Below are 27,643 nucleotides of genomic sequence, written 5' to 3'. Positions count from 1 at the left end.
CCAATAGCTTCCCTTGTATCGTATTTGGTCTGTCGGACCAGCACACAGACTAATGGTTTTTACAATTTTAGTCCTTTGGATAGATTTGAAACATGTTCTATGTTTAAGTCCATCTTATTTTTTATTTTGGAAAAACGATCGGACTAGCCCACACACAATCGGATTGTCCGACGGACTAATCCCTTCGGGCCTAGTCTTCCGGAAATTCCAGTCATGTGCTCGCGGCATAAGTCTCACTTTCAAGGCATTATGTTGTGTGTTAATAGGCATTGCACTTAAGCAGTCAATTAATTTGAGTGGGCTGCCTAACACACCACAACTTGACCGAAAATGGTTTCAGTGTTCTCTTGAGAAGTACCTCCTGTCATATTTTTCAATGGGAGGCACTTCTTGATAGAACACCGGCAGCATTTGTAATTCATGGTATTGCACTACCGAGCATTGCCATGCAGTTCAAAGCAGGTGCATTGGGAAGGTGTTTTGGGGCAACCTACCACAGCATAGTGGTTTGAATGGGTCTTCAGTGTTTTGGTTGGTTGTGATCTAAATATTATGAGTGAAACCAGAGACTGTTCATCATCAAATGAGTGTTCATCTTCCATACTAACAATAGACCGCATTTTGTAAATAAGGGTAAGCTGCGGTAACTTTAATGTTCCAATCGTGTTCAAGGAAAAGACCTGTATTGTTTTTATCTCTTGCACATGATCCAAAGTGAACACAGCTACACCCCATTTACTATGCTCAGTGAACACTAAGTGAAAAAATTGAACATTAACTTTGTCTTACCCTACAAACAATGTTACTCCTACATTTTTTTTTATGTTTGATTTGAAAAATTATTATGATGGTATTTCAAATACAGAGGCAAAACAAATGCCAGAGGAGCTCATTATTGTCTCCTAAGAGGTCAGTGCTTGTAATGCTCAGCCTTGTATTGGTAGGCCCTTGTCTGACTTACAATCAGAGAAAAAAAACAGTGCAATTACTATGCCATTCTACAGGAATAAGAGCCTGAACATATAATTATTAAATACAGCTACCTAATCTATGTATGTATAGTAACATTTATTATTTATTTCCCACTGTGGTGTTATAACAAGACATATTACTATCATTAATGTTAGATGATATTTAGGCCACTGTCAAGTATCAGTGTTTATAATGAATGCTGTTGAACTGTGTCTAGTTACAAAGATATTTCAATGGACTATTAGCTAATTTATGTCCTCTTCTTGATAACACTATTTAAAAATAACGTGAAGTATGTTACAAGCCAAACATATGTGGCCTTTTAAAGCATTCTGAGGCCCTTAGAGACAAAGATATATTATTTAGCATTCTACAGAAAAAGGCAACAACTGTAGCTATAGCTACCAAGAATGTCACCAATCTTTACAGTTTAGCAAAGAACAACCTCCGTGCTAACATACTGTCATTTGTACACAGTTATGGCTGACAATAGTTCATTTCTCAGTTCATCTACTGAAAAGTACAACATTTCAGGGATGGAAAATAATTGTTTTACACAGACATACTAATTATTTGGTGTACTGAAAGCAACAAGTTTTATATAACAAGAAATAAAATTAAAAAAAATATGTGTTAAGTCATTTAATGTGTAAATGTATAAGTAAATGTAAAGTCGGTTCTTTACAGCTTCCAGCTCCATGGTCTCAAACGTTACCATTGGAAAGTGAAATGTGGGGTTAGTCCCCTCAAAACTGATATTTAACTTTTGGATATTTGCCAGCTGAATATGTTACTGGTTTCTTTCAGGGACTTCAACAATAATTTATCTTTACTGAAGTTTCCGGTTCTGCCCTTTATCCCCATGGAGTCTCACTCCCAATTCATAGAGAATCTATCTTATGTAAAATAAATGTAAACTCCAACAGGTAGTGTGAGAACTCTCACAATGGCTATAGAAGATTTGTAGATCTAGACACTCAGACATGGTGATCTGCTGTCTTAGATCCAAGCGACCTAAAATGGCAATAATGGCAAGAGTGATTCAACCTCCTGACATTTACTGAATACTGAAAAAACTGTTTTGATTTGGATTAACCATAAGTCCACCCAAACCTAATTATTTCACTTGAACCTGGGCAGGCTACTCAATGTGCCTCTCAATACCCCCTATGAACATAAAAGTCAGTTTCACTTTGCCTTGTTTTCAATACATTCTTATCATGATCCATGGACAAGTGCTTGCCAGTGCTGGCCATCCAATCTCTTATTTGGTCCTGGCATCTTGTGGCTCCTCTGTTGTTTCCCAAAGTCAACGTCTTCCCATTCTCCTTCTAAGTGGAATTGTCTTTCTGATGCTAGACATGTGCTTTAGGTCTAAACCAGCATCAACTGGCTGCTTTAATGCAGTATTTCAACTCCCTCTAGTTCGTTCAAGCCATCATCTGTCGGTCACTAAAAATTGTGTTCAGTGCATTGAGACACAGTTTTAATAAAGGATCACTTGCTCACAAAAATTCTTTGACAAATGTCCCAGTTTCTGTCCCTGTTGTTCCTGGTTAAGAATTTACTTTACCTATGGTTATTCTGCCTGCTTCTCCTAGCTTCTAATCAGCTTGACCCCCACCCCTTGCTCCAGCTCGGCCCCCTATTCCTGATTTCAAGGCTCTGTTATAACTTGGCTTAACCTTTGGCCCGTATTACTGTTGCTGCTGTATGTGTTCTTCACTGCTGCAAGTCTGTACTTAGCCACACGTGGCCACCACCAGGTCCACAAAATCCATCCCTTCTTGCAATGGCCAAGGATGAAGGAAGCAAACAACACTCTCCATAGACAGGGTACCTTGGCATCGTCCCCTACCCCTGGTGACATAGAGGATCTCGTGAAATAAAGAACAATGCTGGAATAATCAGTTTACGGGTTGAAAAAAAATCCAGTTTATACTGATTTATAATTGTTTTGGATGCAGTTAAATTGCTAGCTTGTTATTTCTTCGTGTGACTCTGGTGACAACACCTTCTAAACATTCCCATCTGCATTCTCAGCTAAAATCATAACTGTGGTGTTGTAATGTGGGAGAAGGCTTTCTGTGTATTCCATACTGAAAAGTGTGGGAGACCTGCAGAGATGGAGGCCCCTTGAGATATAGGATCAAGCATATAGGATATAGGATGAAGATATTTGCAAGTTATGCAACATCTAACACAAGAATATAACTAGTGTCCAATTGTTTAATGAATTACTACTGTAGGCAGAAGCTACCTTTAAATAATCTGAATAATTTTTCAGATTTAAATGTATTTTTAACTCACCATTTTCAGAGAAAGCGGAGGCCGCATATATTTGACTGGATCTGCAGACGTAAACAAAAACAATTAAAGATTAAATTGTGTTAGTTAAAACAAATAGTATTTTTTATCCAATTTAACTATAAAGGTACAGCCGTGTACACACGTGGCGGACTGTCTGGCCAACTTAGTCCGTCAGACAATCCGACGGACAGTCCGTCATACTTTCGAATGAACGGACTTGCCCACACACGGCACTTTTTGAGCGGACTAATACGGCGGACTAAGTCCGCCATACTATCCGCCCTACTTTTGAAATGAACGGACTCGCCCACACACGCGGAGGAAAGTCCGCTCATTTCGAGCGCGTCTCCAGGTAGGCGGGGCCCGCGAAGGAGACGTCGCTAACCCCGCCGCCTGGTATGGACTTAAAGGGGAACCCCAACGCCGAAAAAAATCGGCGTGGGGGTCCCCCCCAAGTCCACAACAGACCCTTGTCCGAGCACGCTACCCGGCCAGCCAGGAAAGGGGGGCGAGCGAGCGCCCCCCCACCTGAGCCATACCAGGCCGCGTGCCCTCAACATGGGGGGTGCCTTGGGGAAGGGGGGGCCGCGCGGCCCCCCCACCCCAAAGCACCTTGTCCCCATGTTGATGAGGACAAGGGCCTCTTCCCGACAACCCTGGCCGTTGGTTGTCGGCGTCTGCGGGCGGGGGGCTTATCGGAATCCGGGAGCCCCCTTTAATAGGGGGCCCCCGGATACCGGCCCCCCACCCTATGTGAATGAGTATAGGGTACAATGTACCCCTACCCATTCACCTGTGGAAAAAAAGTACAAAAAAAACACAACACAGGGTTAAAATATTTTATTGCACAGCTCCGGGGGTCTTCCGTCTTCGGGGGTCTTCTCGCCGGACTCCTCCGCTATCTTCTTGTAGCTCTTTTGCTAGCGGAGGAGTCCGGCTTTCTTCCTCGCCGCCGGCCTCTTCTCCCGACTTCGGGGGTCTTGTCCCCCTCTTCGGTTCTTCTGCCGGGCCACCGCGCCTTCTTATAGCTCTTTTACAGGCGATGGCCCGGTCTTCTGTCGCCGCCGTCGCTGCCGCCTTCCATTCTTCTTCTTCTTCTTCTTCTTCTTCTTCTTCTCCAGGAGATGTTGCCTCGACGATCTCTCCGGCCGGAATGCCAGGGCCGCGCTGCGCGGCCATTTATATAGGGACAATGGGGCGGTGTCACATGGCTTTATGTCACATGGGTTGGTCACATGGGTTGATGTCACATGGGGACTATGACATCGTAAGGGGGCGGGGTCACCATGTGACCAACCCATGTGACATAAAGCCATGTGACACCGACCCATTGTCCCTATATAAATGGCCGCGCAGCCAACATGGCACCCCCCATGTTGAGGGCACGCGGCCTGGTACGGCTCAGGAGGGGGGGCGCTCGCTCGCCCCCCTTTCCTGGCCGGCCGGGTAGCGTGCTCGGACAAGGGTCTGTTGTGGACTTGGGGGGGACCCCCACGCCGATTTTTTTCGGCGTTGGGGTTCCCCTTTAAGTCCATACCAGGCGGCGGGGCCAGCGACGTCTCCTTCGCGGGCCCCGCCTACCTGGATACCCGCTCGAAATGAGCGGACTTTTCTCCGGGCGGGAAAAGTCCGCTCATTTCAAAAGTACGGCGGACTGGCACACACACGGGCGGACTGTCCGCTGAAATGCGAGTCCGACGGACAGTATTTCCAACATTCCGAAATACTTAGTCCGCCAGACTGCACGCTGAAAAAGTCCGCTGAAGCCCACACATGAGCGGACTGTCCGCTGAAATGGGTTTCGGCGGACTAAGTTGGGCAGACAGTCCGCCCGTGTGTACGCGGCTTTCTATTGACAAAAAGCAGTCAACATTTTTTTTTAAAGATATACAGTTGAGTAAGTCAAGGAGAATCCAAAAACTCTATTTTATGGACTGGGATGAGATGACCACATTTTGCTAAAATACTACACTTGTATGTCTTATTTTTTATAATTATATTTTTTATTAAAGTTTTCAGGTAACAGACAAAGAAAACATAACATGACAAATATAAGGGAAAGGGAAGAATCCAAACTACAGCTTACTGAGCATCAAAACAACATGAGATGAATGTCGATATTTGATTGTTTGGTTCTCAGTGTTAGAGGCGCTGGGGGACATATGCTGCATCGGATCGATGCGGCATCTACCTAGGTAAGTATGATTCCACAAAAAACATACAGTATCTCACAAAAGTGAGTACACCCCTCACATTTTTGTAAATATTTTATTATATCTTTTCATGTGACAACACTGAACAAATTACACTTTGCTACAATGTAAAGTAGTGAGTGTACAGCTTGTATAACAGTGTAAATTTGCTGTCCCCTCAAAATAACTCAAAACACAGCCATTAATATATAAAACGCTGGCAACAAAAGTGAGTCCAAATTGGACCTAAAGTGTCAATATTTTGTGTGGCTACCATTATTTTCCAGCATTGCCTTAACCCTCTTGGGCATGGAGTTCACCAGAGCTTCACAGGTTGCCACTGAAGTCTTCTTTCACTCCTCCATGATGACATCACAGAGCTGGTGGATGTTAGAAACCTTGCGCTCCTCCACCTTCCGTTTGAGGATGCCCCACAGATGCTCAATAGGGTTTAGGTCTGGCGACATGCTTGGCCAGTCAATCACCTTTACCTTCAGCTTCTTTAGCAAGGCAGTGGTCATCTTTGAGGTGTGTTTGGGGTTGTTATCATGTTGGAATACTGCCCTGCGGCCCAATCTCTGAAGAGAGGGGATCAAGCTCTGCTTCAGTATGTCACAGTACATGTTGGCATTCATAGTTCCTTCAATGAACTGTAGCTCCCCAGTGCTGGCAGCACTCTTGTAGTCCCAGACCATGACACTCCCACCACCATGCTTGACTGTAGGCAAGTACTCCTCCCCTGGTTGCCGCCACACACACACTTGAAACCATCTGAACCAAATAAGTTTATCTTGGTCTCATCAGACCACAGGACATGGTTCCAGCAATCCATGTCCTTAGCCTGCTTGTCTTAAGCAAACTGTTTTCTTGTGCATCACCTTTAGAAGAGGATTCCTTCTGGGACAACAGCCATGCAGACCCATTTGATGCAGTGTGCAGCGTATGGTCTTAGCACTGACAGGCTGATCCCCCCACCCCTTCAATCTCTGCAGCAATGCTGGTGCAACTCATACGTCTATTTCCCACAGAAAACCTCTGGATATGACGCTGAGCATGTGCACTCAGCTTCTTTGGTCGACCATGGTGAGGCCTGTTCTGAGTGGAACCTGTCCTGTTAAACTGCTATATGGTCTTGGCCATCATGCTGCAGCTCAGTTTCAGGGTCTTGGCAATCCTATTATAGCCTAGGCCATCTTTATGTAGAGCAGCAATTCTTTTTCTCGGATTCTCAGAGTTCTTTGCCATAAGGTGCTATGTTGAACTTCCAGTGACCAGTATGAGAGAGTGAGAGCAATAACACCAAATTTAACACACCTGCTCTCCATTCACACCTGAGACCTTGTAACACTAATGAGCCACATGACACAGGGGAGGGAAAATGGCTAATTGGGCCAAATTTGGACATATTCACTTAGAAATGTACTCACTTTTGTTGCCAGCAGTTTAGACATTAATGGCTGCCTGTTGAGTTATTTTGAGGGGACAGAAAATTGACATTGTTATACAAGCTGTACACTTACTACTTTACATTGTAGCAAAGTGCGATTTCTTCAGTGTTTTCACATGAAAAGATATAATGAAATATTTACAAAAAAAGGGGAAGGATGTACTCACTTTTGTGAGATACTGTATATCTCTTTTAAAAAATCTCCTTACAAATGAATAGATATTTAAGCAATAATTGGGATCACATTAATCACTAACATTCACTTTGCCTGGGTGAACAGGCTGTATTGATACTGAAAGTTACGTCCATTTGGTGTAGATAAACCAATTTCCAATTGCTAATAATGATATATTTAATCTATGATATATTTGTTCTAAAGCACATGTAGCCAAATTTAAATATAGTATCTATTTTACAGAAAAGGCTGCCAAAGATGGAACGAAATGTGGCCCGTTCAGCAGGGAGAGGCCGAATTTCAAACCATGTGTGGCCATTGCAGTCTATTAATTGACTTCTGTGCAACCGTCCTGACAGGTAAAAGCCACCTGATCAGCGCTGCAGGCAATATGCTGCAGTGCTGATATGTGTTTGCTGACAGTGGGGGGAGTCTCCCCACCTTCAGAATACAATAGCGCAGTGGGGGGGGGGGGTTCCCCATCCACAGCAAATGTGTGGATGAAGGAATGTATGGTCGTGTATGTCCAGCTTTACTTGCAATCCACTGCAGGCCCTTTGTTAGCAATATCGTCTAATTTGTATTTAGTGTGTTTGGCTTGCTGAATACCAAGCAATCAAATGCCTACACTGTGTTCATTTAGCAAAGTATATGTTCACTTTGCAAGGTAAATGATAGCAAACAAGATGAACACGTGATCACTTTGAATACCTAATCATATGCAAGGGAAATGTAGAAAAATAGCATTTTACGAAAGCATTTCAGCTCCAGGAGCAAACACAATTATCATTAAATTAGCATGTACTGTACCTTGGTATTGACTGTAGATTTATTGTAATTAAGTTTGGTTTAGTGTAATCCAGATGTAATAAAGGCTCATTTAAATTGTCTACACTGATCAGATTCCAGTCAGCTTGGCTTTTAAGGTATCCATGCAGATTATGAATTGTCTTCCAGTCAACAGCAGGAAGAACTAGGGAGGATGGTGAAGAATCTATAATGTCCTGTGATAAATAGTAATACATGAAGGATTTATATTAAACATGACAAATGTATTAAGTGATCATTCAGTAGTAGCAGAATTAGGTATAGCAAATTATTTCATGTAAAGGTCACCTGTCAAATGAGTCAAGATCAAGGGTTGTAAGTGATGAATAGCAAGTAAACAAACTGATGTTTGTGGATTATTAATTTGTATTAAAAGTGACTATAGAATGCTATAATTTAGCCATTTAAACAACACTAATAAACTCATATGATCTATGCTGGTGTTCCTCCTTTAAATAACAAATACAAAAACATTTAATAAGGCTATAGAGAAATCTTTCTGTCTGTGGTTAAGAATAGGCACTTTTTATTGCATAGATAAGTAAAATACTGTAATTTTAAACGGCCACTATATTTAGTATAATAGAAGGATCACACCTCCTATAAGTCCCAGTTTTTGGGGATTGAAATCTACAATTAAACCATTGTGTCCATTTATGTTTACAAATTTTAAGACCGCAAAATGTTGCAGGACACGACAACAAAAAACTGAAAATTTCCTCTCAAATACTTACATGTTACATGTTATTTTCCTTTCCTGATGAACTCCATGGCAGTCTACATGTGGGTTTACCCCGTCTCTTCTCCACTGCTATAGAACCCCACTCCCATAAATTCCAGCTCATGGCCAGAGACTGTGTTCTGTAACTAGTCAACTCTTGACCAGTGGGTGGGAACTCTGTCTGCCAAGGAGTCCATCAGTAAAGGAAAATTACGGTAAGTATTTGACAGGAAAATTTCAGTTTTTCTGACAGACTCCATGGTAGCCTATGTGTGGGAAATAACTAGCCAATACAACATGGGTAGGAATACAGATAAGGATGCAGGTTCTACACAATAATGCATCATGAAGGTGTTGATAGAGGCCCAGGAGGCCACCCTGCAGATAACGTCTGGAGCCACTTGTCACGTTGCCACCCGGGAAGTCGAGACGCCCCTAGTGGAGTGTGTCATCACCGCTTTTGGAGGAGCCAAGCCATTTGCCCTATAGGCCTGTTGGATGGCCTGGACGATCTAGGATGCAATCGTTCTGGACGAGGCACATTTTCCCTTGTTTTTACCAGAGAAAAGGATGAACAGATGATCTGATCATCTAAAAGAAGACATAGTTTGAAGATACTTCTTTAGTGTTTCCCCCACATCTAGGGGTCAAGCCTCAGTAGCTTCTGGAGCCTTGAAAGTAAGAAGGACAATCTCTTGGTTTTTCGTGGAAGACTGACATAACTTTAGGATTTGAGTCAAGCATGGGTATACCACCCAGTCTGAGAAAAAGGTTAGAAAGGTAGTCTCTGGCCGTGAGACAAAACTTATGGGAGTGAGGCCGCGTACACACGTGCGGACTGTTGGCCCAACTTTGTCCGTCCAACAGTTTGAGCGAACAGTCCGCTCAAACTTAGCATGGACGGACATGGCCACACACGACGGACGAACAGTTTGCTGAAACCGTGCGCGATGACGTGAACGGCACGTACGACGGGACGAAAAATACGACGTCCTATACACTGCAATGCAACCTTCCGACGTGGAAATCCTTTCTGAGCATGCGCGAGACTTAGTTGGCCGAACAAGCCTACACACGAGCGAACAGTCCGCTGAAACAAGGTTTCAGCGGACAGTTTTTCGGAATTTCCGTAAGACCTTGTTCGGCCAACTGTCCGCTGAAACTGTCCGCTGAAGCCCCACACACGAGCGGACTGTCCGCCCAAACACTGTTCAGCGGACAAGGTTGGGCGAACAGTCCGCGCGTGTGTACGCGGCCTGAGGTCCTATAGCAGTGGAGAGGAGGCGGGATAAACCCACATGTAGGCTGCCATGGAGTCTGCCAGAAAATACAATGTTTCACCATGCATACTTATATGTTTCCTGTTCATATCCAGCAAAGGCTTCAAGAAAATGGTCCAAAAAGTGAAATTATTAATATTATTGTTATTATTATTATTATTTGTAAATTCATAAAATGGTGTCCACTCCTCAAACTTCCTCCACCATGTGTCTCCTCTTTCGACAAAGTGCTAGGCATTCACTAGGATCACCTGATGCTATGGCCAATCAGGAAACAGGTCTCTCAGACCTGCCTCCTGATTGGTGGAGAGGAACTTTAGTGTGAAAATCGCGAAAATTTATTCGCTATGGTCACACAACTGGGTAAAAGGCTTAAAAAAAAGGTGGCCTCAGAGTGCAGAGCATTTTGCATTTTAAGGCCTATAGATGTGGTGTATCTGGATTTTGCAAAACCATTTGACACAGTTCCCCATAAACATTTACTGTACAAAATAAGGTCCGTTGGCATGGACCATAGGGTGAGTACATGGATTGAAAACTGGCTACAAGGGCGAATTCAGAGGGTGGTGATAAATAGGGAATTATCGGAATGGTCAGGGGTGGGTAGTGGGATCCCACAGGGTTCTGTGCTACGACCAGTCCTGTTTAATTTGTTTATAAACGACCTGGAGGATGGGGTAAACAGTTCAATCTCTGTATTTGCGGACGATACTAAGCTAAGCAGGGCAATAACTTCTCTGAAGGATGTGGAAACCTTGCGAGAGGATCTGAACAAATTAATGGGGTGGGCAACTACATGACAAATGAGCTTTAATGTAGAAAAATGAAAAATAATGCATTTGGGTGGCAAAAATATGAATGCAATACACTGGGGGGAGAACCTCTAGGGGAATCTAGGATGGGAAAGGACCTGGGGGTCCTAGTAGATGATAGGCTCAGCAATGGCATGTAATGCCAAGCTACTACTAGCAAGGCACACAGAATATTGGCATGCATTAAAAAAGGGATTAACTCCAGGGATAAAGAAATAATTCCCCTACTCTACAAGACCCTGGTCTGGCCGCACCTGGAGTATGCTGTCCAGTTCTGGGCACCAGTGCTCAGGAAGGATGTACTAGAAATGGAGCGAGTACAAAAAAGGGCAACAAAGCTAAAAAAAAGGGTCTGGAGGATATTAGTTATGAAGAAAGGTTGCGAGCACTGAACTTATTCTCTCTGGAGAAGAGAAGCTTGAGAGGGGAGATGATTTCAATTTACAAATACCGTACTGGTGACCCCACGATAGGGATAAAACTTTTTCACGGAAGGGAGTTTAACAAGACACGTAGCCACTCATTAAAATTAGAAGAAAAGAGGTTTATCTTAAACTACATAGAGGGTTCTTTAGTGTAAGAGCAGCAAGGATGTGGAATCCCCTTCCACAGGCGGTGGTCTCAGCAGGGGGCATCAATAGTTTAAAAAAACTATTAGATAAGCACCTGAAAGACCACAACATACAGGGATATACAATGTAATACTGACATATAATCACACACATAGGATGTACTTGTGTCTTTTTTCGACCTCACCTACTATGTAACTATGTAACTACTAGAGCCTCTGGCTCTAATCAGGTGCTTCGCAAAAACACCCGGCTGATTTTAAATCCATGGTTAAGTAGATCAGGGCGCCGGACACATGGATAGGGGAGGACATATGGATAGGGGAGGCGGTGCCGTGAGCCCTCTATGGACCTATGTGTGCCTTTCCTGTTCTATTAATATATTTTTCTGTGTTTATTTGAGTTAGGAAAATTACAAATAATCACTGCATGAGTGCCAAAACAGACTTAAAGTTCAACTCTGGGCAAAAAAAGTTTTTTCCCATGCAGTGAAGCTGTGCCTGCACTGCATGGGTTAACTGCTCATTTTGTCTAGAGGTGAACACAAAGCCTATACTCAGCTAATACTTCAATCCTCCAGGAAAATGGTGCCCCCCACATACAGCGGTGGACTGTTCCTGACGTTTTCATGTCCAGAGCTGGTCTCTGGGCGTGATCACGTCAGGAGCAGACCACTGCATAAGGCCACTTGACCAGTTTGGAGGATTAGAGAATTAGGTGAGTATATCTCGGCCGTCTGAACCCCTAGACAAAAACGAGCCGTTAACCCATGCAGTGCAGGCACAACCCCATTGCATGGGGAAAAAAAACTTGCCCATAATTCAGCTTTAAACTGGTAGAAAAAAGGTGCATCATAGGAATGGGTGTTTAAAACTGGATATGTGATAAGATTCTGTGTTTTATATAAATTGTGACACCTAAATAAGCATATGTAGAAACTTGCCTGCACATTATACAGTGGGTTCTCACTTCCAGACACTGTGCTGTAATATGTGATGTCATCCATGCTTAGCTGAAAATAGAGAAAATAAGAAGTGTTCACAGAGTAATCCTATTACACAAGTATTTCAGCTTGTGTTCGCTTGTAATGTCAGTAAGATACATACTGTGTCCTGCAAGAAAATCACAATAGATCCTTTCCTTGATACAACCTCTTGCAGTAAACTGTGTAATTCATCACTTGATGCAATGTGTCCTCCATTTAATGCTGGTGCTGAAGCCCACAGAGAGCTGAAACAAGAGAATGCGCAGTTACAGTAACACCAAGATCTTATTGGTTTTTCTTGACATAGTATATTTTGGATTATAATCTTTTATGTGTTATACAGATATCTACGATACTTTACTGTATACTGCATGCGTTGTACTTACAGCTGTTGTTTGTGTATTCTAGACTAATCCGTAACCATGCTTGAAACTCATACAGAGAGAGCCCTATTCTATTGCCTTCTTTAGCAATAAAACACATTCCTGCATATCAGTGTGACCTTATCAGTATCAATGAATGTGCCATATACTGTATGTTGGATAGTCAATAAGGTGTTGGATTTAAACAATTAATGCCAATACTACATATTACTGTATGTCTTACGTAGCACTGCCCCGTAGGGCTTGCTGAATGTTGACTTCTTAGGCCTCTTTCTGATTACCTGCAGCTGGTTACTAATAGTTTCCACTTGGTTGCTGAGTGTTCCCACTTGGTTGCTAGGGGCTCACTTTTGTCCCAACCTTCTCCAGCTTGCTCATTGCTCAATAACCAGTCCAGGGTATTTGTGTTTTTATATTTTATTTTGGAACTTGGATGGGAGAAGGGATTAGTGGGATACTCCCACTGGAACTATTCACAATGGATAAGTACAACTCTCACTTGGCCTCACCGGATTATTTGTAGAAGTAGCCACACTTCTTTAACCATACAGCCACATGTATGGAGGGATTAAGTCTTTTTGCTCTCACTAGCAGCAGACTTGATGCACTACATTATCTTCAGGACACTCTCTAGCATGCCCTTTTACTGACACTCATCCACTGACTCTTCTAGCTGAAGGGGGTGGCCCTCACTCGACAGGCCCCAAAGATACAGTTCTGTACTCACAGTAGGCAGAATCAGATCCTTCCTTGTGTCTCCCTTCCAGTCAGCTTTGCAGGACCTCTAGGTTCAGCTTCTCTCTCTCTCTAGGCCCCTGGGTCAACCACCCAGGGTCGCATGACCACCTCCTGGACTCTGTTCCCCAGCTCAACTCACTTTGAGCACATGTACTCTGGCTTTATATACAGTATCCCAACATGCAATGCAGCACTTTCCCTCTGTCAATTGCCAGGGCTGTAAGAAAGCCTGTGCACTCACTTGTCAGGTCCCCTCTCACTGTCCTATATGCCTCCCTGTTGGACCAGTGGGGGACAGTCAGAACAAGCTGAGCTGCACCTGAGTACAATGAACAGACCTAACCAATAGATCCTGCTCCCTGGTAGGCAGATCGCCCTCTAAATTTTACCTAACTATCTTCCTGGTAAGCAGAAAGATCAAAAACGATACTTTCTTCTAGCGCCTATCTAAGAGGGTGCTACAGTTATATGAGCTTTTAGTATGTCTAATTACTTTATTAATAACATTTAGATTTTTTTACTATTCAAGAAAGTCCTGTCTGGGCACCTAAACAGTCTGCCTTTGCACTAAAAAAATAAAGCGGTAAAACTAAATAAATTGTAATCTAAATAATCATTTGAAACTGAGTGCAAAGTACTAGTAACTCTAAATGACCTTATCTGGTATGGTGCTGTACTATTTAGAGGATCTGTAAATAACTGCGGTCCAGAGAAGTTACCTCCAATTAAGATTAACTGGAACTGAATTAAAAAACACGGAACTAATGATAGCCAACGCCAAGATCTCACATAACTGGTTATGCGGAAAAGTACAGGAAGTGCTCTAATTAGTATGCATTTTCTCACTGACCCTCCAGACAGATACCGAGGGCCAAGGCAAATATTGAGCTTGTCACACCTGTCCTACTCTCCAAGCAGGTCACCGACACATAAAGGTCTGCCTGTTGATATATAAACAGACACGACAGGAGCCGGGCTGGAGAGAACTGCTTGCCTGTTTATAGCATACATGAGTCTGTTTTTACTATGCCTAGGCAAAACACAACTACTCTAATAATGCTAGACTCTGCAAACCACTTCTCCATCAAGCATGATGTTTTCACAAAATACTATTTATTTAAGGAGAAACAGAATACAAAGTGCACTGCGCTCACACATTTGTTGGAGATTTTGATTAAATACATACAAATGTTTTTTTTTTTTTTCTGTAATTCCGAAAAAACACCTGCAATTTAGATCTTTATGTGTCAGAATATCTGCCTATTTTTGCTGCTCAGGCCCCAAATCAAAAAAATCTGGTGCCAATTATTACTTTACCGTAGAAAAGATAGAGATATTTTTCTTTAAATTAAAATGTAATTTTACATTTGGCACATTTGCGTTAAAAAAAATAAAAATAATTGAAAACAGTATTAGAATGTCTCTGTCACTGCTGGAAGAATAAAGTGTTGCACGCTAGGGATCACCTTTTTCAGCTTCAGTACTTTTGTATGCAGACAGTGTGGGTAAGTGACGGAACCCGGAGGCTGGCCGCACCTGCGGTTGTAGGGAGACAGGAGGCACAGAAACTCAGAGTGGTACCAATTGTATGAGAGTGGTACCAATTGTATGTAAGCCATAACTTTTTTTTTTATTTAAATGTTAGATTCATAAGGGGTTAGAACCCCCGTCAAGATTTTTATTGCAATCTGTGTCCCAATCAGGGAGATTCACTTTCTTCATTTGCCCTGATCACCAATATCACCGGAAGAAACAGTGAGGGTAAATCCAGAATTTTTTGAGTTGCCACCAGAACAAGGACAGAGAAAATCATCCAATGGGGGCACTTGTACACATGACAACTGCCTAGGGGCTTGTTCACACACAGAGTGCTCTCTGAAGTGTGATCTACATTGGATAGCTCTTCAGAGAGCACTTGACAGATGGTGAGGAGGCATTCTGTCACCTCCTCACTGCTTGATTTAACCCTGAAAATACTGCACTACTGCGTGCCACCATGGACTTGTATTGGTCAGGTTAATCAGTGGTAATGCCTGCCGAATGTGACATAATGTTCATTTTTGCTGTGGCCACAAAACACAACATGTACAGTGCCTTGAAAAAGTATTCATGCCCCTCGGAAAACATTTATTATTTTCCTTCCACTTCACAATTATGTGCCACTTTGTGTTGGTCTATCACATAAAATCACAATAAAATACATTTCCCATTTTGGTTGTAACATGACAAAATGTGGAAAATGTCAAGGGGTATGAATACTTTTTCAAGGCACTGTATACAGCCCTGAGTGCAGACTGCATGCCAAAGTTCGGGTGGATGGTAAATCTGTACCTCAACCACCTGGTTTTACCACTGCCTAACTGCATGTGTGAACAAAGCCCAAGAGGGTTTCCTCCATTGCTAAAGGTATCCTCCCACTTCCTGTTGAGTTTATAAGAAGTGAAGTGAAATCTCCAAGATTAGACACAAATGGAGAAAAATACCCTACTCTAAAATGAATAAACAAATCCTTTGGCTTTAGGTATACTTGAGTATACCCCAAGATAAAAGCTTATAAAATAGTGGCTCGGCAAGCATATCAAACTCAACGTGTTTCGTCTGCAGAGACTTCAACTGGGTTGCCCCAGTGCAGACTTGCATTTTCCCCTCCAGGGGTGTCATCTATTTCCTATTTTTTGCAGTTGCAGTATTATATATGTGTATATTGTATACCAGTTTTATTTACACACCATGAGAGGTATTTATGTGAGATAACACTCACTTATATGTGTTCCTCACTACCACATTTTATATCTAGTTTTTTTCACATTTAAGTTTTCTAGCCGCCACAAGTGTTTGCATATCACCATATGTGACACTTGTGGGCATGAATATATGTTTTTGGACCTCAGTGTTTAATTGTTTAAATTACCCTAGTGTGATTTAATGACTGCGGTCACATCTTATGACTGCATGTCTTCATATGTGATGTTCAGCCATTCACTTATACTTTAGTTCTTTGTACAGCCTTGTACCTACATCACTTTCTTATTGATTATTTTATTTATTTTTTTGGGTATTAATAATATATTTGGTACTGCGTTTATATATCTTTATATACACATTTAATTATATGTTGAAATATACATTTATTTTTATGCGATCACATGCATTTTCAGACCACGTCTATGGTCGCTTTTTCACAGGTTTAATATATATTGTTTTATATTTTCTTGTTTTTCACAGGGATTTAGACACTTTAAATTTTGAGTGTTATATTAAGTATTTATAGCACAACTTGCCTCCAGATTTCCTTTCTGGTTAGGTCTTTGTGTAATATATACATCATTAGCCTCATATTATGAGGTTAATTTTTTGGTGCAGATTTAGTGTGATTTGAGCTATACACAATAATGGCTCAAATCGTACTGCTGAAGAATCACATGTGATTGTGGTGCGATTCCTGCTCAAAATCGCATGCCGTTCCCACACCGCATAATGTGAATCTGCACAGAAGCTGATTGGCTATCATGCAGAGCTGCATCAGATTTTGCACTCTCCAGTTTTAGTAAATCAACCGGTATATGTTTTAGTGTTTGCAGTCTACGAACTTTAAATTGGTCGGAAATTTGGATATATATTTTTTTATTTTACTCTTTTTTTTTTTTTTTTTTTATAATTTGTAAAAAGTTAGAAAAAAAGAATTTTCTTGCAAATTTTCCAAATTCGACATTTACATAATTTGTGTACTCCCAGATAATTACTGCAAAGTATAGTCACTGATCAAAGTGATATCACATTAGTGCGACTTTTATGTAACATAGCAGAATTGAGAAAATTAATCACAAAGGATCACTCATTCTAGTTTATATGTTACTGTATGGCCAGGCAAAAATGGCCGTAAAGACCTTATTGTTTATTTCATAGTAGGAGATTAGGATAAGTTTATGATGGCTTTTTTTATTCTGAATTGTGGCTTTCATGTGATGTATTCCACTGGCTGTTCTTATACTTTATGCAGAGTGATAAGTGTATCCAAACCCAAAGCATTATTTGTTGCAGCTTATCAATGTGGCTGCTGCTTTAGTTTTCTGTTTTTAGACTTTTTTCCCTTTATTTTCAACTGGTGATTTGTCTAGTAACACACCATATGTGTTAGTGTAATGCTACATACACACGACCGGACTTTCAAGCAGAAAAGGTCAGATGGAATCATTCAGTCGGATATTCCGATCATGTGTGGAATATTCTGATCGTTTTTCTTCAAAAAATTCAGACGGACCTAGAAATAGAACATGCTTGAAATCTTTCTGATGGAACCATTCCTCTGTATGCTGGTTTGACGGACCAAATATGACGCAAGGGCAGCTATTGGCCATTGAACTTCCTTTTCTAATCCAGTCATATGTCATCACATTCAAAATGAACGGACTTTGGTCTGTTCATGTGTGGGCAAGTCCGTTCGGTCAGAACTCCGTCAGGAAGATCGTTGGACCTTTTCTGCCGGAAAGTCCAGTCGTGTGTACGTGGCATTAGGCTGGATTCACACCTTTCGCAGAAACACACTACAGTCCATTTATTGTATTGATGGAAAATGCAAAATGCACCTGGAATATGTAAACTGCAACCTGCACAGGTGTGAACCAGGCCTCACTGGCCACTTTATTAGGTACACCTGTTCAATTACTTGAACAGGTGTACTTACAATTTTCTAATCTACCAATCAAGTGGTAGCAACTCAATGCATTTAGGCATCTAGACATGGTGAAGATAACTTGCTGAAATTCAAGTTGAGCATCAGAATGGAGAAGAAAGGGGATTTGAGTGACTCTGAACATGGCATGGTTGTTGGTGCCAGATGGGCTGATCTGAGTATTTCAAAAACTGGGATTTTCACACTCAGCCATATATATATATATATATATATATATATATATATATATATATATATATATATATATATATCTTTTTTTTTTTTTATATGGTAAAATGTAGAAATGTATTTAATAATTAGCATGAATCTATGATGAACAAGCTATTTCAAAAGTCACAGGTGCTTTTAAGGGTTAGTGAAGGAGAGGGTTAGTTCAGTTTTTATACCTACTGTAATCATGTTCATAGTCATTCATCATCACAGGCTGTAAAAACACAACAATATGGAGCAAAATACTTGGGCTATTATCAGTTCCATAATTATACATTATTCTGTTAAGGTAACGATGGCCACATTCAGTGGCCTCTTGTGGCAGGGTCTCCATCTGCTACCACTGTATCTGCAAGCCATTCTCAAAAGCATCTTTTACCCTTTCTTCTGCTATGTGTTACATCTCTCCACTAATGGCTTCATTGCTTATTTCAGTTTTCTAAAGTCCCTGACCTGGAACAGGTATGCAAAAAAGTAAAATATGAGGATACACAGGAAGTCATAAATAATACTTACATATTTTAAGTACAATGGAACCTGGGTTTACGAGTAACGCGGTTAACGAGCGCTTTGAAAGACAAGCAACTTTTTTTTTTTAAATCCTGACTCGGTTTATGAGTGTTGTCTTGCAAAATGATTCCATCCAATGGGGTGTGCAGTACCGCTTTTGGCCAGAGGAGAAGGGGTGCCGATGATACTTGGAATGGTTCGGAGCCGTTCAGAAATACTCGGAATCATGTGGAAATATTTGAAAACACTCGGAAATACTCTATCCTTGAGTGTTTAAGCCTTTCCGAGGGTTTCCGAGTTCAGTCAAGCTGTCCCCGAGTATTTTCCAAGGCTCTCTGGCGCCCCCCACCTCTGGCCACATGCGGTAGAAGTCAGCGTGGAACAAATTATCTTTGTTTCCATTGACTTCTATGGGGAAACTTGCTTTCATATGTGAGTACTTTGGATTACAAGCATTCTCCTGGAGTGGATTATGCTCATAATCCAAGGTTCCACCATACTGGCTCCCGTTAAAGATGACGTCTATTCTCCCTTCCCTGGTTCCTCCCCCTCCACATCGAACATGTTAATGATTTTTTTAAATAAAAATCTGTTTATATTACATACCTTATTTTAGACTGGGACTGGGACTTGGGCTCCTCTACGCAATGCAAGCAGATCATGTGGTGGTGTGTGTGGGTTGGCTCTTAGGAGGAGTTATCCAAATATAAAATTGTCTTAGTGGGTGAATGCCAGTCTGAAGGAGTAGGCATTCCTAGGAACACTTAATTTGTGTACTAACTGTCCTAGGCAATGCCCAGATTTGATGCTGAACCTTCATGATTAAATAACTGAAATCCAATGAATGAAATGGGCTGGCCAGGCACGGTTAGGGTGAGACTTTTTTTTTGCTAGAATGTTACTGAAATGTTACATTGATATTCCATTCAATTCTACTGGCTGCAGCACAATGTAATGCAATGTAATATGTTGCCCAGAAAAAAAAGTGTACTGCGGATTGTACTTTTTTTTCAGCACAGACCAACACAGCACAGTGGTGTGAACCGTTGTGATAGGGAACCAAGCTTTTAGCAACTGTCAAGGCTTCTCAGCACAGCCCAATGCATCCTCCAGATGAAGCTAAAGTTCAGCTTTATGCAGCTAACACATCTACAAGACATGCGTGGAGCTTTGCCCTTCTCCCCCTTTGACAGCGCAATCCCCTTTAATGCTCTGTATATAAGGGTAATCTGACCAAGGTACAGAAGCACTTACAGTAAAAAAAACTTCTACTGAAAATGTTAATTCACTTTATTATTTTCAACAAATATGGCTTGTGCGCCTACAATATATAAACCATACAGAGGATTCATGTCTAACAATACCCGCTATATTCCATCTTGCAGTGATTATAATCATTTTCTTTCCTTCCAGGTGAAGAGAAAGAAAATAAAGATCAGACTATTGCGGCACAGATACGCTAATGTATTTCTAATCAAGTTATATTGCATCACACAATGCCAGTCATTGTCTGGGTCCTTAAGGTAATACTGGAAATCTGAGTCATAATCACATATAGAATATTCTCTGTGTTACAAAACCATCAGACATAAGTAAAAAGGTTTATTTATTTCTAGTTAGTACTATTCTATGTGAGTAAATGACCACTATAATATACTGAAAAACTATTTACAGTATATATAAATGGTTTGACTGTGTTTTACGACAGACGGTCTCTGTAGAGCACAGTGGAAAAGTACATGAAGTGAAAAATATTATTTCAAGCCTATAAAAACTATGTATAACCACATATTGGAAGCTATACTAGTAAATGATAATATTTGAAGATTTTTTTTTTTTTTTGGGAGAGTCAGATAGAGTAGAGAATGGTGAATTTTTCTATCTGTCCCATCATTTAACTTCCTGTCTCAGAAGAACAGAAGGGAGTAATAGAAGAACTATCCAAAGTAAAGGGATATCCCATCTTGAACAGCTATCGCCAGTACAAGTGTATCCATTTAAATATCTCCCTTCATCTCCTGTTCCTGTGAACACTCAAAATGTTAGCTTTTCCATCTTCCCATCACCTATCAGAGACAGGATTTTTGCTTGCACATGATTAGATGGAAGTTAGAAGTACTTTGTCTCTGAGGGAAAATTCCCCCGCAAAGTTACCGGTCTATTTGGCTTTAGTAAATCAACCCCAAAAACCCTTTAAGTTCTCTCTCATTCTCCACAATCCTCCCAATATAGCAGTCTCTTCTGTTAGTTAAAAAGGGACCACCATTTTTTTTTCACCTATAAAGCATTATAGCTAACAAAATTCAAGAATCAGGATCTAATACTCTCTCTAGAGCAGTGGTTCCCAATCTGGGGGTCAGGACCCCCTAGGGGGTTGAATGACGATTTGCCAGGGGTCACCGAATCCTGGGCTGTTCCTGAAGCCCGCACCACTCTCCAGCCGTTTTGCGGTCGCAGGCAACAACCCATGCGACAACTCACGCTACAGAAATAATTTTACTGTTAGCGGTCCCCACAACTTGGAAAATTTTATCAAGGGGTCACGACACAGGGGTTGAGAACCACTGCTCTTGAGGCTACCAGGTACTGTCTGTTCTAAACAAAAAACTCCCATGATGCTCACCACTCTGCTGGAGATGTAGACAACCTACAGGTTCAATGGCAACTGGATTGGTAAACAATATACTTCTTAAAGCGGAACTCTACTCTCTCAATTAAGAATAAATATTTATAATCCTCATGCTGCAAGTATTAGTAAATAGATAGGATTGTATATTCTAATTTCTTTTTTTAACCTTTTTTTTTTCAGTTGCTTCCTGGTTTCTGGCCTGGGCCAAAATGATGTCATAAATCTCACAAGTCTTTGTGGGCATTTTTTTAATTTCATCTGGAGGAGGGGCTTTCTCAGCTAAAGCACACCCACCTGTCTGCATACCTGAGCTAAGGTCAGATGGGTTTCAGCATAGCCAATGCCAACTGGGGTAACTCAGCAGCATTCCTAACTCCAATATTCCCGTAAAGAGATACAAATGTTCTCACCTTATCAATGCAGGTAGAGTCTATGTTCTCTTTTGTTAGGAGTTAAATGTCTAAAATCAGCCTAAGGATCTTGAAAATCCAGGAAATCATAACTGAATTTATCGCAGTTAGAAACAATTTCATAAAAAAAAAGGAGCATATTACTAGGAATTTCTAGGATGCTTCCCTCGCTTCCCTTTGTATCACAAAGCCAGCATCAATCAGGAATGTTTGGGTACAATTTATGGATGACAGTTGCCATTCTGTACCATCTTGTTGGAATCTTGAAAATGATTTCCTGGAATTTGGTACAAATGGTAACCATTCCCCATTTTATCCATAAAAAGAAATAAATAAAATTGGGCGTATATACATTTTCAGTTTACAGTTTTATAATAGCATCTAGTCTTGGTATTGTGAATAACAAAAGTACATGTGCTGAAGGGTATAAACTAGTTCCAAGCATTAGAGAAGAAATTTGCAATAACAGTACACGTGGATTTGTGTGTATCCACTGCTAGGTCAGATTTAACTGCAATGCCTCCATTGTTTCTGTAACAAACAGAAGCAGAATAGTGTCACCAACAGGCTTGTGTTCTGCTATATACATATATATATATATATATATATATATATATATATATATATATATATATATATATAGACCAAGGTTGTGTTGCACTGTACCGTTAAACTGAAATATAATTTTTTTTATATTGCAATAAATTAGCTTGTGTTGTACTATTTCTTTAAAGAATTGACCTAAAGACAATACATGTCATGTTCATTGCAACATGCTCGATATTTTTATTACCATCATTAGCAGTAAAACACTGCATATATCATAAGTGACGTGTGCAAAAGTTCTATATGCATCTATCACATATATAAGATCTATGAAAAAAATCAATAACTGTAATAAAAAGTCTCAATAACAAAGACTTCAATGCCACTTCATCTGGTGTGCTGTGTTCCACCAATTCTTATGAGAAAGCTTCTTACCAGAGAATTAGACCTCAAGGTGATGGAGTTCAACTTGCAGTTCATTATCTCCACAGCACCAGGTTGTTAGTAGTGGAAAAAGGGTCTTTCAGCATAGATACTCCAAGCATAGTAACGTCATCTGTATAGACAAATGCTCTGGTTAAAGTGGTTGTAAACTCTTACAGACCATTTTTCCCTACAGGTAAGCCTATAATAAGGCTTATCTGTAGGTCCTGGAAATATCTTCTAAACCTGTACGGTGTAGAAGATATTTATTATATACACTTGCACCGACATCATCGGCGCATGCTCACTGAAGAAAGGGCAAGATTGTGCCATTTCTATAGTGCCTGTGGCGTGATCGTCGGCTCCCGCGTGCATGTGCAGGAGTGATATCACATGACTCCGGCCAGTAACAGAGACGGAGTCCATGGCCCCGGAAGGATGACGGGTGAAGATGGACGCTTCCTGCAGTGGAGACAGCGTAGGCTTCCTTTGCAGGTAAGTGCCACATAATGGGCTAGTATGCGTAGTATGCTTTTACTTTGCAGGGTTTGCAGCAAACAAAAGAGGAAGTAAAACCCATCTGCGATTCCTCTTTAATGAAGTGCAATAAATATACACAGGAAAGGAAAAGAGGAAAAGCCCATAGCGTAGTATCTCAAAAACATGCTTTTTTATTGAAAGAGAGGTACTCGCAATTTTAAAGTAGAATCAGAACGTGTAAACGCCACATCCGCTTCTTCAAGCCAGTGATGACATCACCACTATAGCTTCGCTGTGTATATTTATAGCGATTCATTAAATGGAGCATTTGTCTATACATATAACTGTCAGAAACCATAAATCAGACCAAGACAGAAGTGCAGTTAAAATCACACTTGTTTAACCGCTTTAGCCCCAGAAGATTTGGCTGCTGAATGAGCGGGCCATTTTTTGCAATTCAGTACTGCATCGCTTTAATTGACAATTGCGCAGATTTTATATACAGTATGTGGTGCATATATAATTTTTTCACACTTCACTTAATATATATTTTTGCACTGTTTCACTGAAAATGTTGATAATATTGCACTGTTTCACTGATAATGCTCAATATAAATATTGAGCATGTTGCAATGATATTGAAATATATTGTAAGTTCCTTAAAGAAATAGTACAACAAACAACAATTTATTGTAGAGCGCCACACAACTTTGGCCTATATGTTTTGGTGGTATTGTATTTAGGTTTCAGTGAGTGCTGCTGTCACCAAATTCTATTTATCACTTTACTAACGCTGAGCAAAGGTTTTTCTTTTTTATTGTGTTCTGCTATTTGCCATAAGTACTTCCATCTTCCAACTCATACACTTAAAATCAATATGTGGGCACGTTTAAATGATCATTTACATAGAATGACTCATCACCGAAGTTTATTTTTTATTTTGTTCCCCTGGAAGCGTGCTTTGTAAGATTGAACCCTACCCATGGCATGTCTACACGCTAAGGCTAATGCCCCATACACACTATCAAATTTTCTGCAGATTTTTTCCTTCAGGTTTACCAAAACCATGTAGTAGAAGGGCCTGCCTGATTGCATACAAATTGAAACGCCTAAGGTTTGACCTCATATTATATGGTTTTGGTAAATCTAAAGGAAAAACTCTGCAGAAAAACTGATAGTGTATGGGGCTTAAGCCTTATTTACTTGTTCATGCTTCAGTCTGACCTTTAATGAAACCTCATTAACACAGTGACACCCTAAGGGAGGTGACTCCCACTGAGCTTATCAAATATGTATGATGTTTTTGTAACATGTCTTTTCCCTGTTCCTTTAATCAATAGTCTTAGCATTTTTAACAATCAACATGAGCGTGACTTGGTAATGACTGGGACAATGAAGAATGAAAAGCAGACTCGTACTTTAGACTGTTACATAAACTGACAGTTATCTATCATATGCAGTTGCTTCTTTGTTGTCGCACAAAGGACCTCATTATGAAGAAGTGGATTTTTTTTTTTTTACTTTTTGGCAATTTATCAATGTTAGGCAAGATATGAATTAATTATCAACAGATTAAAGGAGGTCAACATAAAAGGTCTATCTGCACCCTTCTGTTTTTATCACCTCTGGATATATTCAGTTTTGTACTCTGTATTAATGAAATACTAATAATTAGGCACCACAATAAATAGGCTCCACATTGATTAGCAAATACTGCAGAATTTATAGTTTCTGAGTCATAGGTTTAACCTAATGCCACTAATCTGTGTTTCCTAAAATTAAACTGGTTTAAGTAGAAAATACCAGTTACAGGCTTGCATTTCAACAAAAAATACTACAAATGCATTCTGTTAGTGAAATGTGGATATGACCAGGGAATCTTAGCCACTGCTAAATATCCTAAATAACCTTACTATCATAAGGACAAGGACAGATTAGTCTATTTTTTAATTATATAACAAAGTTAATTTGCACATGCGTCAAGTGTGGGATTCAATCTAAAAGGCAACTTTGTAACAATCAAGTTGTATGAACCCTGTTTCCATGGAATTTGATCCCAGCATTTTTGCTGTAAAACATTTTCTGCTCACAGGAACATTGCATTGTTACCAAGGATTTTGACATAGAATCACCTGCATTAAAAAATGCTCAGGTAAAGTGAACCTATGCCAAGACTAAGGCATAAAGTATTTACACATTGGGGTTCATTTAGACTCCTTTCACACTGGGCCGATTTGCAAGCACTACAGCGCTAAAAATAACGCATGCAAAGCGCCCCAAAATAGTCTCTCAAATGTGAAAGCCCCAAGGGCTTTCACACTGGAGCGGTGCGCTGGCAGGATGCTCCAAAAAGTCCTGCTAGCAGCGTCTTTGGAGCGGTGAAGGAGCGGTTTGAATACCACGGGCATAGTGCTGCTGTAGCAGAGCTTTGCAGTGGTTTTTAACCCTTTCTTGGCCGCTAGCGGGGATTAAAACCACCCCGGTAGCAGCTGAATAGTGCCGCTAAAACAACAGTAAAGCAGCACTAAAAATAGCTCCGCTTTACCACCGACACTTTACTGCTGACGCCGCCCCCCCGTGTGAAAGGGGCCTTGAGAGTGTAAAATCTGGTGCAGCTTTCAGGTTTTATTGTCAAAGCTTCATTTAAAAAGCCGAAGTTAGAAGCTGATTGGCTACCATGCGCAGCTGTTCTAGATTTTGCACTCTGGCCTCTCTAGCTGCTTGTACTGTGAAGTAGTTAATTTTCAATGAACCTCAAAGATCACAGCCAATACCCATGTGAGCTTAGTTCACGTAAATCTGCTGCAGTGATGTGCGCTGAAAAAAGTAAGACATGCTCTACACTATTTAACACAGTCTGTTGTGAATGTGACATTTCAATAAAGCTGAAAAAAAGAAAAAGAAACATTGTGATGTGTCATGACATCTCATCAGCACCGCTCCTCCTTATAATGCATACTGTATAATTCATTCACTGGTCTAAACAAGCCTTTTTAGAGGAACTGCTCACATAATTTGTAATAAAACATCTTTGCCATTCTGAAGCTTCCCTCCAACCACTTTGCATATTATTGTATTGTTATATACTGTGATTCTGTACTTGCAAAATATGCTGCAGAAATCTCCTTCCACTAAGTCTGGCTGCATCCATTTTAACTGTGGGCAACTGAAGCTGCTGCCTGTTCACTTTCTGGATTTACTCTTATGACTCATCCCCCCTCCCCTTCCTGGCAAACTCTCACGAGAGTGAGAGGGCTGTGCATGATGTCATAAGCCTAGGCTTTTTACCAGACAAGAAGCAGGAAGTGGGCTGTATAAAGTATTTATTGGCAGAAAAAAATGTTTTACTATCCAAAGTTAAAACATCAAGGGCAGAAGATTTAATGGAAAGATTAAAAAATGACTGAAGGTTCATTTTAAAGTCAGATTTTAGTGTTTGTCTAGCAGCTTAGAAACATGCGATGTACATGTTTACATTGGAGGGTTAGAAAGCTGCCAAGTTGCATAAGCATAAACATAACATAAGCATAAAAGGAATGATCACTGTGTGTGTGTGTCCTTCAATGTTGACACAGCAGATCACAGATCAAATTAAAATGGCCCTGTACCATGTAATTGCTATGACCAATCACACTTGTAAAGAAAGGATGCACATTGCAGCCTTTGATCTCTTTCCTCTCACAGCTATCAGCTGTGAGAGGAAAGAGTGTTTACAACAGTATAAAAAAAGATCACTGTCACCAGAGCAATGCAGAGTCACTATGGCGACATTTTTACCAGTGAAGGCAGCCAGTGTCTCTGATCACTAGCCACAGTAGTACATTGTTTGTCACCATAGTGATAATGCACTGCTCTGGTGAATGTGATCATTTTTTTTAGGCCTCATTCACAGGCATACAATAGTGATTATCTATGAAAGGCTGTATTTACCTGCACAGGGATGAACAAGTGTTCCCAATATGACATCTTTGTATGTGCGGGTGCAAAGACCAGAATGTAGACAGTGTGCATTCGGGGCCGTGCCCCCTTACAGATGTCAAATTTGGAGCAGTGTCTGTGTCCCTGATCACCGACACTTCAGACCAATGTAATCAGAGCCAGTCCAGCCAGCAACAGTGCTCCTTATCACCACCACCCCAGTGCAGTGTTGCCTCTGTCTGCCACCTGCACTGAGCCTGGCCTGTTTATTGACCACATTTCTGCCTGTGGCCTGGACTGATTTTTTGCCTGTTTGCTGACCCTTTCCTCTGCCTGTCATCTGAACTGGCCCAGCTGCATGTCCCACTGACTATGTTCCTGTGAGACACCAGTCTCAGCCATCCTCTGTGGG

At 40.9% G+C, this 27,643-nt stretch overlaps 1 protein-coding gene across 1 annotated transcript in view; it reads right to left on the bottom strand.

Moving 5' to 3' along the window:
• Window positions 1–27,643, bottom strand: part of LOC143962677 (V-type proton ATPase subunit S1-like) — a 130,580-nt gene that overhangs the window by 77,716 nt on the left and 25,221 nt on the right. Inside the window, exons 2-5 of the mRNA XM_077472042.1 lie at window positions 12,413–12,536; window positions 12,250–12,318; window positions 7,907–8,100; window positions 3,283–3,323 (exon numbers count right to left, since the gene is read on the bottom strand). Coding sequence (XP_077328168.1) covers window positions 3,283–3,323; window positions 7,907–8,100; window positions 12,250–12,318; window positions 12,413–12,536 — 428 coding nt within the window. The remainder of the gene's footprint in view (window positions 1–3,282; window positions 3,324–7,906; window positions 8,101–12,249; window positions 12,319–12,412; window positions 12,537–27,643) is intronic.

This window comes from Lithobates pipiens, unplaced genomic scaffold, assembly GCF_037356315.1.
Source record: "Lithobates pipiens isolate NorthernLeopardFrog02 unplaced genomic scaffold, aLitPip1_a1.2 Scaffold_8, whole genome shotgun sequence".
NCBI classification, from domain to species: Eukaryota; Metazoa; Chordata; class Amphibia; order Anura; family Ranidae; genus Lithobates; species Lithobates pipiens.
Note: the sequence above shows the minus strand (reverse complement) of the source record. Positions and strands in the feature narration are given on the sequence as shown.